Here is an 18295-nt window from a genome sequence, read left to right on the forward strand (position 1 = left end):
TTAATTCAACCAAGCTTTGAATTTCTATTAAAATGAGGTCGTCTCCTGAGCAAAGCTGTTTACAAATTGCTTTTCTCCCTTTAGTGGATTTATTCATTCAATCCCAGCTGTTTATCATATATCTCAATATGATGCTATATTAACATTATTTTTACTTAGCAGATATTCAAATGACATTCACTTTATACTATCGAATATTAAATAAACATAAATGGAAATTCTATGAAGGCTGGTCATTATAATAAACATACCAATCAGAATATTAAAGCAGTATATCAAATCTAAACTTAATATTTAATTGACAATATTCAAATATTTAAATTTTCAATTAAATTCATTAGTGTCAGCCATTTTTTGGGTCCATTTCATTAATCTAATATGGTTTTGTCCTGTAGGTTATTTAGCGCTTGAATTATTAATTTATTTTCCAATACTCAGCTGATGTCACAATTTATAGCTGTCAGTAAAACTTAAAATAATATCGTGGCATTGAAGCTCCAATAATTGATTAGAATTGAATTAATAAAATGTTTCAACTATGCTCAGCGCTCAGCTTCATCATTTCAATGTCAAAATAATTATAGGTTTGGTTTTAGTGATGACAATTTTTCAACGACTGAATGTGGCATTTTTCGTAACAGTATTAGATAATATAGGCCACTCAAAATGCCTTACTTACGTAGATAATTAAACGAAAATCGTTATTAGTTTGATGAAAGTGGTAGCTGAGCCCAGAACTGAATCATTACAATATTTTTCCAATTATCTGCTACAACAGATTGTAACTTTTGAATTAAAAGATGAGCACACCTGAAGTAGCCTTATAGAACATAGAGGGTTGAGGTAAGAACCCATCCTTTCTGGGAAATTCGTTAAAATGTTTAAACAGATTTTTTTAGAATATGGAAACATTTTAACGTTAGGAACATCACAAGCAAATACAATACAGGTTCCTCAAAATTGTGTACACTAGTTAGGTTGGATAGGCTAATTTTGTTATAGGGTTACTTGAAAACGAGGGGAGTTTCCTTACGTTCCGAAACGTAGTGTTTAAAACACTTACAAATAGAAAATATCCGAACATATCACATTAATGCTTTACAGAAATACCTTTTTTAAAACACATACCTGTGATGATGATCCTTCCAGGATAAGCACTTGCATGAACATCTCCTGTCAGCTTGTGTACGGTTCTGCAGGAGTAACTCTTGTACCCATCACTGGGCCCAGCGTTGTAGATGTATAGATCTCCATTGCTCAGAACTGCATACTTTCCTCCTGCAATGTTGATGTGAAAAAATATTCATTTTGTGTTTAGGAGGTGGAAGAGTAGGACGTAAAAGGGCAACGGTGGTAGAGCTTGAACAATAATCGTGATGTAGAAGCAAGCGGGTAGAGTCGAATGTAGAGTATTCTGATAGGTGCCTCGGTTGGCGAAGACTTGTAAAACTACAGGAGAAAGGCTTTACAGGAATGGAAAAAAGGTAAAAACAATAAAAAGAGATTTTGTTTCAACCTCAAAATAATGTGTCATAACCCACCCCAACCAATCCAAAAACAAGTTTTTTGTAAATAAAACTATAGGACTAAACTAAAAATATACAGTTTCCAGACTCAGACAATGTAAATGATCTATTCATAGAGTGACCAATCTTGGCGTTTACAGAGCTTTGTGCTAAGGTTATAGGAATTAAGGGGTAAGAAAAACATAAATCCTCACTGGATAGCCTGAAGTCTTTTCAATTTAAAAGACCTATAGAATCTTGTTATTGTGTCTTATTATGATCAATATATCTGTACAATATTCTAAAATTAAGAGTTGTTTCCATCAAGTGAAATGAAAACCACTGATATAAATTGGATGAACATTTGTAAAAAGATAAACCATGTATTGCGCATCTAAATTTACTAAAGGTCTTTATCAGCTGTTTTGGTCTGCCCTTTGGACATTTTAACAAAAAAGGTACAATCACATATGCTTTTTTGCCTTAAATGCTACTTCGTTTACTTTTAAGAAAGCTTATACAAATTAATGTGACTTGACTCGATGTAATAAAATGTGAAACTAGACGAAATGTTAAAAATACAAGTTGTACCATAGACAATAGAGTATATTTATTTCTTTTTGTCTATGGTTGTACCAAAATAAATAATTCAACTTACAAAAATGCACGACACGTTGGTGGGCTTTTAATAGTGGCAGTTTTGGAAACATGAGTCTTGTATTACTGTGCTCTAAAGGTCAAAAGAAACAAGAATATAACAGCGGAAGTATGCTTGCAACTTTTATGAAGGGAGGTAAGTGATACGAATCCAGAAATAACCTCTGGCGTTGCCTTCCAGTTCTGTCCGTCAATCTGTACCTTACTGCTTCTGAAGGTTATTGTTAAAATTAACAGGATTTTATCCGAGAAATACCAGTGTACGGATGAAATTTGATTCTAAAATGCTTACCAGGGTCTCGTTGTTTATGATTTGGAATCATACGTTAACTGACATAAAATCATAGTTTGCTACATGAAATGTACGTATGTTGTAGTTACATGTAATCAAAAACATTAAACCTAATTTATTCGGAATTTAACTAAAAGAAATGAAATTTACAAACACATTATGTGTTATGAAAAAGAACCCACAAAATGTAAATGCATGAAATGCTTCGTATGGATTTATCATCCTTATAGGTAAGCAGAAGACGGTTTCATGGTTAACTCGGATTGGTTTAAGTAGAGGCTCTTTTGTCAATCTTGCAATTCAAGGGATGGTAGCGTCATTGAATTAAAACAGATGGCGGCTGCCGTTTCTGTTGGTTGCAGCAATAAATCTCCGGGACATAATACAAACACGAAAATTTTTCTTGCTATCAAAAGATTTTAAAACTTTTAAAACTAAAATGTGAGTTGGTTGCTCAGTCTGTAGCCCCATGGACTTCGGGCCTAGGGTAGCGATCTCGAGAGTTCGGATCCTGGTCACTGCTACAACTTTTAATCAGTGCGGTTCACCCTTGTACTGTCCTGGCTCACCCCTTGTTTTTCTGAGGTACTTTCCACGCACAGACCCAAGGCATGCTATCTTTGACACGGTCGTCATCTGATCACCACGAATTTAGAGAATTAAAGTTTAACACTCACCAGTGTCGGTGTTGGGGTAGATGTTGATGATGCCGTCCTGGACCCACGACGTGACCATGATGTACTCCAACACGTAGCTAGGCACCTGACACCTCAGTACTGCTGTGTTGCCGCTGATCACGTACTCGTCGTACACTTGCACGTCGTACTTCTGCTTCACCACTGCCAAACAATCAATTGGACAGTTTTCAAACCGTGTCTCAAGACTAAAACTGATAGTTGGTAGCAGATAAGAAATCAATCAATCTTTGAGGCATCAACCATTTATCATAATGTATTTACCAATCAATTGGTTATGGCCACACGAACCAATCGTAGGTAAAGAATGAAGTGAGATTACCTGTGTAGCTTTGCTACTACTATCAAAAACTAATGAATGTTTATTTGGGTAGAGTTTTTAATACGCAGGATGAATTTCAAGTTGATTCAATATTCTTTTAAAGGAACGCCTTTAACTATAGCAGAAATTGTATTAGCGCTAGGTAAGCTGGTAAGGATATAGCCACCGGAATAAACTTAATGTAGAAGTTGTATGATCATAGGAAAGGCTAGTAGTTTTTTGATGGTTTGGACCTGGACTGATAATTGGTTCTGACAAAAACCGAAGCTGATCTTAGCCTTAAGCTATAATCTCATCCATTCCAAAAACAACTCTTTGCCCACATTCACCTCATCTTAGTGTGTCTGTTGCCATTGGTCTAATCCATTTTAATCTTAACTTTGATGAAGTGACAAAGTTAAGTTAACTATTTTAGAGAGGAATCCAACTTCACCCCAAAAAATTCTGGCATTTGCAAACTAGTCTTTTCTACGTTGTTAGCATTAGGGAAAAAAAAATTCAAACTGATTAAATTTCAAGTTTTATACATTATTTCCGAAAGCATCCCAATAAATTTCAGATTTTCACCATACTATCTCATAAACTCAATTACCTTTGTATAACTTACAGACATCTAGAATTTATCTCATTTGTGAAAAGAAAATTGAATTGAACTTACCAGCTCTGACTCGCACATCCCTGCTAAGTATCTGGCCTACTTGGTTCCTAGCTCTGCAGCGGTATGTGGCGGTGTGAACATCGTGGCGGTATCTGTCTGCAGAGAATGCGGGGAACACCAGGGAACCGTTGGGGTAGACTAGACGCAGCTCAGGGATAGGACTCACCGGCGACCCATCACCTGGTGGGAACCAGAAGACGATTAGGGGATGTTAGTATGTTAGATCTTTGTGGCTATGACACATGTTTAGGTTGACCACCAGAAAATAACCATCGTTTTACAGTGACCGTAATTGCAAAAAAAAATCTCAACTATACATTCCTTCGGAATGAACGACTTTGAGATAATATTTTACTTTGAAATGCATTGCTCCATAAGTACATGACCAAGTACAACTCCAAAACACATTTCTTTGTAAGATACTGTTCCGAAATGCTCTTTAGGAGTGTACACGCTTAGGAGCAATGCTGGGATCTTGCTGCTTGTTACTATTTTCTACTAGGCATATTAATGGCTAGTTTTTTCGTCATAGCTCACCAAACTCTACTGCATTTTCGAATAATATTTCAACTGTCCTCTGACGTATATTATTAAAAGGGATTTACTATTCATTATCTGCTTCTGGACCGTTCTCTTACAAACAACGTAAATAATGCTAATGGCGTGGATACACGCAAATAAAAAACGGTACAGATTTTGCAATGATAAAATAATATGCAGTAAACTTGGATCAACGTTTTATTAGACGTTTGTTGGTAAAAGAAATATTATTTGGGCATGCTATTTCTATTTTATAATGAAAATGGGATATATAAAGTGAAAAAAATTGAATCATGAAATAATCTAAATATGACATCTAACTAGCTTGTGTGGGTTACTCACCCAATGTCCACTCCATGTGAGGCTGTGGACTCCCCGTGGCCGCGCAGTCCAGACGTCCACCAGAACTGTTAGAGAACTCCAGCCTATACGGAGGTTCTATCAGGAAACTCGGACCCTGCAGGTCCAGACCCACACCTCGAACTGGAAAATTAGTTAAATTTACCTTACATATTATAAGTACTGACTTTGGATACTTAAGTAGAAATATTTAACAAGGGGAAGTTGTAGCCAATTTTATGAGTACATAGCTGAACACCTTTTACCATTGATTGACCATTGGATAATGGATTATAATAGTCAAAGCTTGATCACAGTGTGATAGGCACCGTTTTTCCTGGCACTAGAAGTTTGGCGAAAATCTAGAGTAAATTGGGCTGTCAAAAGATATTTTTCGAAATATTTTTTAACATTTGCTTAACATTATATAGTACGGTCCACGAGAGTATGCATTTGAGGGAGGAGCCTATTTACCACGTGACTTTGAAGGGGCCAATGAGAACCGCGTGTTGTTGCCATATATAATAATACCAGCTGATTTGCAAATACTGTTTAGTATATTTTTATTAGTGTGGAAAATTAGTCAACAGGCGATGTTGCAACGTCGCGCTAGTCCAGGAGATCAGATGAAAGTTGCAACAGGTGGTGTTGCAAACATCTCAAAAACATCCTCTCAGCATCAAATTAATATCGCAGTATACTTTACACAAATGGTTTTATAATTTGCCTCTACAGTGTATCGATGTTTGATATAGAAAAATAAATCATTTTGTTATGTGCAAAACTAAATGAAATTGTTAAGATTATGTGATACGGTTAGTATCTAGAATTTTACTGAACGAATACGTGTACTTTATTCAGTGATTAGAACACCCAAGCAATGGCAAGGTTTGGCTGGTCTACTACAAAACAAAAATGCACTAATAAAACTTAGTTGTTGGATTGAAACTCAATCTACTGTATTGCCACATGATTCACATCGGCGAATTCATAGCAAAAATCATATAATCTATAAAACAAGTCTTTAAGATCCGTTTCTAAGAATTCCTTAAAAATTATTTTTTTGGAAATCGTTTGCCTCTAAAAGTTTTTTAAAAACAATCGTCTATGCAAATGCCACTAGCGTGGAGAAAAAACATAACAATTGTAAGAGTAAACAGAGATACTAAAATTTTACAATGTGAAATAAACAACTAACTATACTATTATCTACTAATTTTAATGAAGTAGTTAAGTACCAACAGTGTAAAGGCAGGCTGAAATCACTTTAACATGTAGCTACAGAAGATATTAAGATTCACTGTAATATCGCGAGGGTGGTTCCATCGTGGTTTGGCGTGGTGAAAGCATGTGGTCGAGAGTTAAAGGGATGGTTGGGGGAGGATTAACCCCCCCAGACCCCCCTGCTACCCCCCCTTCTAAACCTCAAGATCTCTACTCGCTCAGCCTCATTACTTCTTTTGACAAGTCCCTCTCGAGTTCTTCTTTACCACCCAAGAGCTTTAACATACGATCCCCGACAGAAAATAATCCGTTATCTCATTGAACTCATTCGAGCCATTAGGTTTTTTTCATGGATGAATAATATTGGAGATAAATAAGAACTGTGGATAGATAAAAAGATATCGTGTTAGTGGGACAGTGAAATACATAACGGATCTTAAGTAAAAATGTGTTAACGCATTTAGAAAATATATTTGGACTGTATGTATAAATGCCTAAATAATTTAAATAATTGTTTTTTTTAACAAAGTGAAGAGGGTTTTCTATGAAAAGAAATATTTCTAAACATGAGATAGCTATTCTTTTTCATTTTCTAGTCAGCTGATGTAAATCTACTTGAATTTTAGTGATTGGTGGGTTATTAACCCCAGGCCTGGGATAAAAGTCTTACGCTCTAACCATTAGACTAGTTGTATTCCTAGCATAACATATATTTAAATTTCAATTAATGTTGTGTAATTTGGAATCATTGATAACCCCAAATAGAAGACTGGTGAAATTAATAAATGTTTCAAACACCACTTGGTTAAAATCAAACTGAATAAAGAAATATAATTTAGATCTATATAAATATGCAGAAATATAATTATTCACTGATTATTTAAGTTTAATAAAAAGAGTTACTAAACCAAACTCATTTATATTTCCTTTTCAACTTACTAAATGTTGTGCCAGAGCTAGGTTTAATTAATTTGAATATTTGATATTTAATCGCTATGCCGTAAACATTGGTGTTGTATTAACTCTCCACTAGTTTATAATTAGCAAACAACGACATTGGGAAAATATTTATTTAAATACTAACTAACGCATTCAATCTATTTATTCCAATTTTGCGAAGGGGTTCTGCTCGATCTAAGAATCGGTTCTGGTCCTTTGGTTATATTTATTTGTCTTTGAGCCTATGCTTTCTAAAACAGGTCTCTCTACAGGTACTCTTATAATAATTAAGTTTTAAAAATCTTTGTACAACTAAATATACAGTTCTACAGGACCGATTTGATCAATTAATAGGTCGTTGGAAGCTCACTCCTTCTAAATTTCCAAATAATCATGAATGTTGGGTTTTGTAACATGCTGTACATGTGTTTTTGAATGGTGGTGTCATTTATATAAATGGTAAAAAAAAAACAAGTTTTACATAAAAAATACATTGAAAACGGGGGTTTTTATATATTTTTTGGAGGCAGCTTTATTGAGATGCATGATGGTAAACTGAAGGAAATTTAATTTTGTTTCGGAATATCACCTTTCACTTGGTAGATTTCGTCAAAATTTAAAAGTAATTTTCAAAAAAGTTAAGAAACTTCCGAATTTTGAGTAGTAAGAAAATACTGAGTTAGATATGTCTTTTTTTAAATGTTTTACAACTAAATCTACAGTTCTACTGGATCGACATTGTTAACTAATGTGTCGTTGGAAGCTTAATTCGTGTAGATTTGCTTATAGTAATGAAAGTTTAATTTTATTAAGGATTTGTGGTGAAAAAGTAAAAACACGTGTATTTTATTAGAGATACATTAAAACGGATTTTTTCGAGTGTCTATTTGTAGCCACATTTAGGCTGCCTTTATTAAGTATTTTCAAGAAATGCATAGCAGTAATTTGTAGGAAATTTTACTCTCTTTCAGAATATCACCTTCTTTTTTGGTAGATTTCCTCATCATTATAAAGTTATTTGCAAAAAGCTAAGCAACCTACAAATCAATAGTGAATTTTCTTTGTTTAAATTCTGTTGTCTACAATTTTGCATTTGTGTAAGCATAAATTATTTACTATTTCTCTAGAGGCCGTTGTACAACTAGCTCTGATGCTAGTACAGTAATAATGTATTGGTTTACACCAAAGACGTAAAAAATGCCAAAAACATAATAGGTGTGTGAGGACACACAAAAAAACGAATATACATTATCAATAAAACATTAAAATAATGCGTTCTTAACACAAATAAGATCGCAATTTATGACAACATCTACAAACAATTTCTAAATCCAAATGTCCAACAGTTTAAATCCCGATTAAATTACACATAGTGTGAAGTGTCTCAAGTTGAAGTAAACAGTTGTCTGTTGACATGAAACTGAGCGTAAGTGATTGAATCACAGCTGACTTTGACAATTATTTAAATAAGTCAAACGCCAGAGTAGTTCTGAAGCTTTGAGTTGAACGCTAATAAATTACGAAGTTGAGGTTCATTACTAAGATTTCTCAACTACTTCACTATGCTATGGTTTATTGATATGCATTTGCTCATGTTACTTGGTTAAACACTTAGTTTCTATGAATTTTATTTTGTAGAAATTTTACTCCTTTCACAACTTCACAAATTTTTTTATGTGTGTTTTTAAAACGTTTTTATTAGGTCGCTTTCTTGTCCGCTACAAACTTTGCAACCGATTTTCTACTAACTTCCCGATGAGCTAGGGACTTGAAACTTGAAACATATCTCACAAATGGAAGACAATGCAATATTATACAATTTAATTTTCATATTTCCCTTGGGCTACGCCCCATGGGCTTGTTTTTATTAAATCGATTTCTTGCAAATTTTGATACTTCCCGATGAGCTAGATACTTGAAATTTGAAACATAGCTCACAAATGGATGACATTGCAATATTATATCATTTAATTTTCATATTTCCTTTCGGGCTACGCCCCATGGGCTTGTTTTTATTAGCTCGCTTTCCTACAAATTTTGATATTAATTTTAAACGATGTAACCGATAAGCTAGAGACTTGAAATTTGAAACATAGCTCACAAATGCATGACAATGCGATATTATATAATTTAATTTTCATATTTCCCTTGGGCTACGCCCCATGGGCTTCCAAATTTTTCATGTTTACATTTTGAAAGGATGTAAATAAATCAACTAAAGTCAGCTGTAAATACTTAAATTTGACAGTTCAAAAAGCAGAGGTTAAGAGGTACAGGTTCTGCTCCCAAGAGATTCTTTATACAAACAAACATTTCAAAATAAAGATAAACAATCTGATTGTAGATATAAAGGAGTTTGTTAATAATGTAATTTGTTATTTATTTAGTATTCTATAAAGTAAACAATAAATCAAATAGATTGATATATTTATAGTTAGTAGGTAGGCCATACATGCAATCTAATACATAATTATATGCAAAGAAACTCAAATAAACCTTAGATTTCCCACATGCCTCTGTCTTAATCTGATATAGACGCTTGAAATAGATTTAACATGCACACACATTAAAACTAAAAAGTATAAAATAATTTATAAATAAAAAACTTTTTTAAACAAAACGTTTTTAAACGCCCTAAAAAGTAGAAAATAATGTACAAATAATTTATAAATATGTTGAGAGAGTATAAATACTTGTACGATTTAAAACGAAAAACGTGGGGTGCATGCAATAGATAGTTTACAATTACCTTCACCTACTGAACTAATGTATTATTATCAATTAATTGCATGCACCCAACGTTTTTCGTTTTAAATCGTACAAGTATTTATACTCTCTCAACATATTTATAAATTATTTGTACATTATTTTCTACTTTTTAGGGCGTTTAAAAACGTTTTGTTTAAAAAAGTTTTTTATTTATAAATTTTATGTTATGATTTAAAACAATCTAAAACTGATATTTTTTATTAGTTTTAGCTGTTTGAAAGCTAAACTATACTTTTCTATACTTTAATGTTATACCATACTAGCTGTACCCGCGGGCTTTGCCCCGTTTAACTTCATATTCGTATTTACATGCCTCAATCACGTCCTGGTTCAGTGTACCGAATTTCAGCCTCCTAGGTAAATGGGAAGTGGGAGAATTAGTGATGAGTGAGTGAGTGAGTCAGTCAGTCAGTGAGTCAGTGAGGGCTTTGCCTTTTATATATTTAGATGACCGTGTCAATCTCTGACAGCGCCGACAGGAATTATTTTTCACAATGAATAATGGATAAACAAGTGAATGTGTATTCGTCAAACTTGATTGGTCATGTCGAACAGTTGGAGTGTTTCATCCGCTAACAATAAAACATGTATACCTCTGTCAATAAATCCACAACTTCTTAAAGGAACAATAAACTTTACTGTCGGTTTTGATTAGCAAACATATTAACTATTGAAATTGTACAGTATATTTAACAAAATAAAATGTTTATTTGTTTTATTTGTATTACATTTTTTATAGAATTAAATTCTGTGTTAAATTAGGCTGAATCCAAACACCCCAAATTCGTTCCGATAAAAGTTATCGAGAGACGTATTTGTTATACAAAATTAGGCATTTCTTATGATAAAATAAATATTCTGAACATCTCTATCACTTATCGTGGAAAGGTGAGGTACATAAATAGAAATTTATTGATTTTATTACTACAATATTGTGTGTTGTTGGGTTCTTCATGATCTATCTAGTGGATTAAAGTGAATATCTCCAATGAAACGTTTGTTTAGTTATAACAATTTTTTTCGTATCTATGGAAACAAAATACCAAAAACTAAATTTTCCACGACTGACACAACTAAATTGCTCATGATAAAAATAGAAAAATAAGAGTAAAATACAAAAGCAAGACAGGAGCAATCAAGATTTAGAACTAAAGGATCATTCCAAAGCACGCCTATGGACTCACGCTCTACAAAGAGGCCACAGAACCCTACTCGGTGGTGTATCGGATACAAAGGAAAAGGACTATGAGGATTCTCCACTCAAACGACACAACGAAGGGAAACTCCATATTCTGAACGTCATCGTTGGTCAAGGATTACCAAACTCAGCAGGGAATTGTTCATTGGCAAGAGCAACAGCCGAAAGATAAGTGCATTCATCTGTTCTTTCATTAAGTAACTTTATTAACATACACTTAATTGTAACGTGTTCAACACATTTGTCTTGGCTAACTGACAACATGTGCAATATTAAGAACCAGCGTCGTAGAACAAAATATTGTTCATTTGTCAGTTATCCAGACAATTACCTATAGTATTAGACACTGGTAGCCAACAATTTTATCAGCTTAAAAAAAAAAAAATGCAGCTTCAAATCAGAACACACACACACATATACACTTAATTGTAACGCGGTCAACACATTTGTCTTGGATAACTGACAACATGTGCAATATTAAGAACCAGCGTCGTAGAACAAAATATTGTTCATTTGTCAGTTATCCAGACAATTACCTTTTACCTATAGTATTCGACACTGGTAGCCAACAATTTTATCAGCTTCCAAAAATAAATGCAGCTTCAAATCAGAACACACACACATATACACTTAATTGTAACGCAGTCAACACATTTGTCTTGGCTAACTGACAACATGTGCAATATTAAGAACCAGCGTCGTAGAACAAAATATTGTTCATTTGTCAGTTATCCAGACAATTACCTATAGTATTAGACACTGGTAGCCAACAATTTTATCAGCTTCCAAAAAAACAAAATGCAGCTTCAAATCAGAACACACACACACATATACACTTAATTGTAACGCGGTCAACACATTTGTCTTGGATAACTGACAACATGTGCAATATTAAGAACCAGCGTCGTAGAACAAAATATTGTTCATTTGTCAGTTATCCAGACAATTACCTTTTACCTATAGTATTCGACACTGGTAGCCAACAATTTTATCAGCTTCCAAAAATAAATGCAGCTTCAAATCAGAACACACACACATATACACTTAATTGTAACGCAGTCAACACATTTGTCTTGGCTAACTGACAACATGTGCAATATTAAGAACCAGCGACGTAGAACAAAATATTGTTCATTTGTCAGTTATCCAGACAATTACCTATAGTATTAGACACTGGTAGCCAACAATTTTATCAGCTTCCAAAAATAAATGCAGCTTCAAATCAGAACACACACACATATACACACATATACACTTAATTGTAACGCAGTCAACACATTTGTCTTGGCTAACTGACAACATGTGCAATATTAAGAACCAGCGACGTAGAACAAAATATTGTTCATTTGTCAGTTATCCAGACAATCACCCATAGTATTCGACACTGGTAGCCAACAATTATATCAGCTTCCAAAAAAGAAATGCAGCTTCAAATCAGGAGGTTGTGTATTTGTTGGTTATCAGGCTTCCAGCTACACTGCAAGATAGGGAATTAGTTTTGTTACATGCATTTTTACATAGATATCATATTATAAGTGTACAATTTACTAATCACTGTGGATTTTCTAGCCCATGGCGAGGAGTGGGAGGCAAGTCCGTCGGATCAAGTGGATAACTTCCAGGGACTCTGTGAAATTACCACTAGATAATCTCGAAGAAGAAGAAGAAGAAGAAGAAGAAGAAGAAGAAGAAGAAGAAGAAGTAGAAGGAGAAGGAGGCGATAGCTATGGTCCATTTCCATAGCATACAACCCAGGGCTAACCAGCAAATGTACTAGGAATGCTCGTAGCCTACACTACATGCCTGATGAGTACCACCAGACTGTCCCTTTTCACTGCCAGAAGTTTCCTGCGATGTAGTGAAATTCTTCATCCTAAAGTACTTGCAAAAGAAATTGGGACTTTGGTTCGAAACTAACCAGTAAAGAAGTCATTGAAATATGCAGCAAGACTTAACTGCTGATGCCTTGTAGGTGGTGGTACGCTGACAGAAAATACACAATCTTCATTGCAAGGGTTACTACTTATTGTATCCAATAAACAATATGTTAAAAAACAACCGAGAACGAATTATTAATTAATATTTTTGTATCTAAAATTAACTAGGATATTTAGTACTAGCTGTACTAGCTGTGTGCCCGTTCTACGCACGGGTATCTTATAGTAGTCAGTTGAAACCTTCTTATATTAAGATTAAGAACAGCAGTTAGTTTAATGCTTCGCAATTAAATGTCACCCGGATCGTTATGGTCCATATGTCCAATGATTAAACTAAAAAATGTTTTATAGATCCATTAAGCGTAGCCCTAAAGTAGGCCTATAAATGAAAGTTACTTTCCACATCGGTTAACTTAAACGTATTTAAAGTACTACCTCAACCTCACCATTTAACACTTTATTCCGGTTGACATTTTCAGTATCAAAGGTGCTCTTGTCCATTCCGTGAAACACTGAGAAATAAGAACATTAATGCGTTACCAACAGACATACACACAACAATCCAAAAAAGGCCACGAACTATTGATACATAAACAATATAAAGGCGTAAACAATTCATGATGGTTTGCCCAACAAATGTTTTACTCAAATAGGTTATCATTTTCTTAGCATACCGGGTAAGCTAATAAGGAAAAGAACCAGTACCTACGTAAGAACCTACCTAAGAACTATAGTACATCCGACCAATTAAATACATTAATATCTAGTCCCGAGGTTATTGATCTCTTGCTTTTGGATTTTCTCGTAAAAAGTTATAGCGTAAACTTATCGGTGTCAGTTTGAAAAAAAAACAAACAACCTTACCCAAACAACTTTTTGTTATTTAATAGATTACGCATTCTCTAAACAATGATTAGTATATCTATTAACATTAGAAGGAAATGTGACGAAAATCACACAATGTTGGGGTTTTGGTCATTTGTAATTATATTTCTTAAGTAGGTAGGCCATGTATTCTATGGAAAAGTACCGGTATCAAGGATCGTCGTCAAAAAGGTTTTTATGAATAAATATGTAGGCTTACGTACCCAAGATATGAGCTATGGGCCTATTGGCTGTATGGTCCAGCGATTGCATCACACGGTGAGTAGAAACAGAAAGTGACACACTGGAAAAGCGAGTTTAGCACTTCCTCTGTTAAACCTCTGTTACAATCACCCACTGCAGTTGTGATTTTTTACTTTACACTTTACACAACCGCCATTGAAGCGCCGTCAATGAGTGGAAACCTTTTTTGTAAGCTATTGGCGACGACCATTTCAGTGTCCAGCCCTATACAACACTGATTCAAGGTCTTCTTTCTGGTTGTCAAAACTCAAGAAACATTTTATACTCAGAGAATTTCTGGTTCCGATTTGGACGATGTCTAGTTATTTAATTTCATTTACGGTTACACTATTAGACTATATTATTGCACTTGCGATTAATTAAATCCGTTTTGTAAGAAAAACTTTTTTATTCTCACTTGGTTGGGATTTGCTTTCAAAACGTGATTCGAAGTGGTTGCGGTATTTGTAAACAACATTTGTAAACATATCATTGACAGCTAGAAAAAATAATCTTGATCCGAACAGCTGTTCGTTATTTCATAGACGATTATGTGATAAAAATTGAACGAAAATTTGACCAAAATCGCACAAAACTGCATTTTTGAACGTCCGTAATTTTATTTACAAAGTAGTGAGGCTATATTTAAATCACTAAAGACACTTTCGCCAATCCAGTGAATACATTAAAATGACTTGGATCTTGATAGGTACTCTGATTTTCACGGAGAAGATTGCGTAAAATGCCATCTTGAGTGTTACAGACAAAGGGACAGACAGACAGACAGAAATAGAGATAAGACTCGTTTCTGCTTCTTTAATGTATAAAACGTAAAAATAACCTTAAAGTATATAATTCTGAGCAAAGTACAGACAAAACTCTAATTTTATTTATATAGATATTTAATTTAAATTTCAGTCCAAATAGATCAGATCTAAATAGTTCTTTTTAGAAAAAATTGAGTTAAAAAATAATATCATAATGCAATGCGTGATGGTGTAGTGATTTGGTTATGATTTTATAATCGTGTATAGAAAAATGTTCTTTAGAACCTTTTATGTAAAACATTTTACTTTATTTCAATCTGAAGAAATTGAAGGGTTAAAAATTGTTAACTACTCTTAACTAATATTGTTAATTACCGGTAATTAGCTATGGATATTGAGACACTATAATATAGTAAAATCTTGCTTGTGTTGGAAACTGTCCGAAATTATTAAAATAGTATTTCAAAATACGAACATATTACCACTTTGCATGAGGATAATTAATTTGCCACAACAAATTAATATATGTATTGAGTAAATTAATTTCCAAAGAAACCTAAAATAGTTTTAACTTAAAACTAAAAAAACGTAAAAATATATACATTGGGACTTGAAATTTAATATTTTTTACTTGCAAGTCATTATTTAAATATACGAGGCTCATAGTATCGTAAGTATTTACTATAGTAAGTAATAATAGTGTCAAATATCTATCCTGAAGACACGGATAAAATTATCAATGCTAAACGTTAAAATAGAATAGTTTTAAACATATTTTTTGCTCCTACTAATTATTTATATTCAAAAACATAGACGTAATGCTTTTGAAAAAATGCAGAGCTGTAAGAAAGAACCTGGATAAAAGATATGAAAAGATGAAGCTCCAGTTACTTTCTCGCTCATTACTGTTGTCGTTGTGACAAGTTTCACCTACATTTTTGGATGGTAACACTACAGATTTGAATAGGGTTATGCATAGATACTACATCAATGCTGTGATCGAATAACGGGTAATTTCTATAGTATATCTATATTATACTATAAAATATATATATATAATATATATGATATATAATATATATATATATATACATACACATACAGTATATGTATATTATACTATATAATGGGTAATCATTATATCTTAGTCTTGTCCTAAATGGGATTTTTAAGCTTTTTATTAATGTATGCACGTAAAAGACGTATTATTATGTTTATAAGAGTAATATATTTTTAGGGGCTTGAGAGCTTTAGAATAGTTTTAGAATAAATTGTAAAATTGTGTAGTTTAATGATTTGTCATGATTTTCAACTATTTTTGTTATTATTTGATTTTACAATGAATGCAAACACAATGTAGGTTTAAGTTGTATATGTTTCTTTATTATATGGCAGAAAACCAACGTATTTACTCAAGAAAATGATAAATAATGTTAGATCTAGTAAAACTAGATTGATTTTCACTAGAATTTCAAGACCTTGGTAAAATAAGACTTTAGAGGTCCGGTTGCCACATTATACTTTTGGTCAGCTTGGAAACCCCAACGGAAAGGGAAATTTAACCAGAAAGTATTTTGCATCAAGATTTTTTTGCAATCCCAAAATCATTACCGTTGTTCACATTATCTCTAAAATATGGACTTAAAGCTATAAAGCTACAAAGCTTAAAGCTATGGGGGGTTTAAAGCTATAAACCCCACTTTCGAGTGTTTTTAAACTGAAAGTGGATTTTAAACTCACTAAGCTCAATATTAATACCATTTTCAAAACATCATATCTGCATTTTACTCTTTTTTTCGATCTTATCAAACAATCTTGCAGCTAGACTAATATAGTTTCAAGCAAACGTATCTTTATGTATTTCAAATAATTTTTATTTCTTTAATTTTCAGAGCCGATGCCACATTGAAAATCTCGAACTACACTGATGCCATGTAATACGTGTAAGCAAGGTATTTATGACGCTGTAGAAGCGATAACATGGCATTTCAATAACGCTGGAGGTTGTATCGTAACAATGCTGTAATCTCGACTTTAGGTTGTTTACTCCAGCTATTATATACGGGTTGGTTAAGCGTTTTGTCAACAATAATGGTGGATTGTGTTATGAGAGTAATCAATGCTTTGCATACATCAAGGCTTATGTATGTAGGGTTGATTACATTATGTTGTCGAAAGTAAAGTGAACATATATGTATTTTAGTAGTAGTCATCGTGCATTGCTGCGTTTTTAGATGCAACTTATTTGTCGTGACATTAAATTTAAATAAGGTTTCAATAAAACACATTTGTTTTCTAGTAAATCTCAAGAAAATCTGTTATGATTTTATACTTTTCAATGAAATGGCGACCATACAAAGTAGGTATTTTAAGCCAAGTATTAATGGAGATGAGTGTAGGATAAGTGGCGCGATCTTGTAGTCTTGTTAGTGACTAAGGCCGACTTATTCCTTAGACACAGCTGTGAATTAATAGACCATACAGCTAATGGCAAGTAAGGGACCTACAGTTTATAGTGAAATCCAAACCACATTTTTGCCTTGGTATAGTCGAATTGGTCAAATTTTCAGAATAGTACTGCGGATAGTTACTATTCCTAAAATTTGTCTATTTCTAAAAGATAATTGAACATCCTAAATGTTTAATCACTGAACTAATTAATATTTTCCAAAAATGACGATATTATGACAAAAAAACGATAACAAATTGAATTGTGCATGTATTTATATGCATTATTTGCATATTATTTACATACATGTAAAATTTGCATTAATTAATTACATGTATGTACATGTATGAATATTTTGGTATCAACAGCAGTTAGGTATAATTTTTATTCAGATTTTCAATTATATATTTTAGAAGTTCTCTGTGTACTATCTACGGCCTGCCATTTGAACACAAAGCATATGTTGTACTAATTCTTAAAACTCTATTACATTATTTTGGATATTAGATATTAATTAACAACTGTGTCTAAGGAAATTTCGGCCTTCAAGACTACAAGATCGCGCCACTCATCCTACACTCATCCTTCACTCATACTTGGGTTAAAATACGCACATTTTGGCGTCCCCATCTTAAATAATTGATAATTTGTTTAAATTTTATTAGTCCTTTGAAAACCATGTTCATTAAACCATAATTTGAATTGTTATTTACAAACCATATCAACATTACTAAACATCATTAACAATATAGATTGCTAAATGGTTAACTTACAAACTTGAGATGCCAATATAATGGAGCAATAAGAAGTTTTAGGTGTAAAAATAAAACAGAAGCATTCTTTTTTTAGGCATACATAGCTATTTTCCTAAGTTTCACTGTGATCGAACATACAATT

General features: G+C 33.1%; 1 protein-coding gene across 4 annotated transcripts in view; it reads right to left on the reverse strand.

Moving 5' to 3' along the window:
* LOC128996372 (cell adhesion molecule Dscam2) overlaps positions 1 to 18295 on the reverse strand; it is a 190050-nt gene that overhangs the window by 45822 nt on the left and 125933 nt on the right. For all 4 annotated transcript variants that reach the window (XM_054421668.1, XM_054421666.1, XM_054421667.1 and 1 more), the window contains exons 5-8: positions 5012 to 5152; positions 4130 to 4309; positions 3132 to 3293; positions 1129 to 1278 (exon numbers count right to left, since the gene is read on the reverse strand). In XM_054421668.1, coding sequence (XP_054277643.1) covers positions 1129 to 1278; positions 3132 to 3293; positions 4130 to 4309; positions 5012 to 5152 — 633 coding nt within the window. The remainder of the gene's footprint in view (positions 1 to 1128; positions 1279 to 3131; positions 3294 to 4129; positions 4310 to 5011; positions 5153 to 18295) is intronic.

The sequence above is a fragment of the Macrosteles quadrilineatus genome, unplaced genomic scaffold, assembly GCF_028750875.1.
Source record: "Macrosteles quadrilineatus isolate MER2022 unplaced genomic scaffold, UCM_ALF_1.0 Scaffold_6__1_contigs__length_79288215, whole genome shotgun sequence".
NCBI classification, from domain to species: Eukaryota; Metazoa; Arthropoda; class Insecta; order Hemiptera; family Cicadellidae; genus Macrosteles; species Macrosteles quadrilineatus.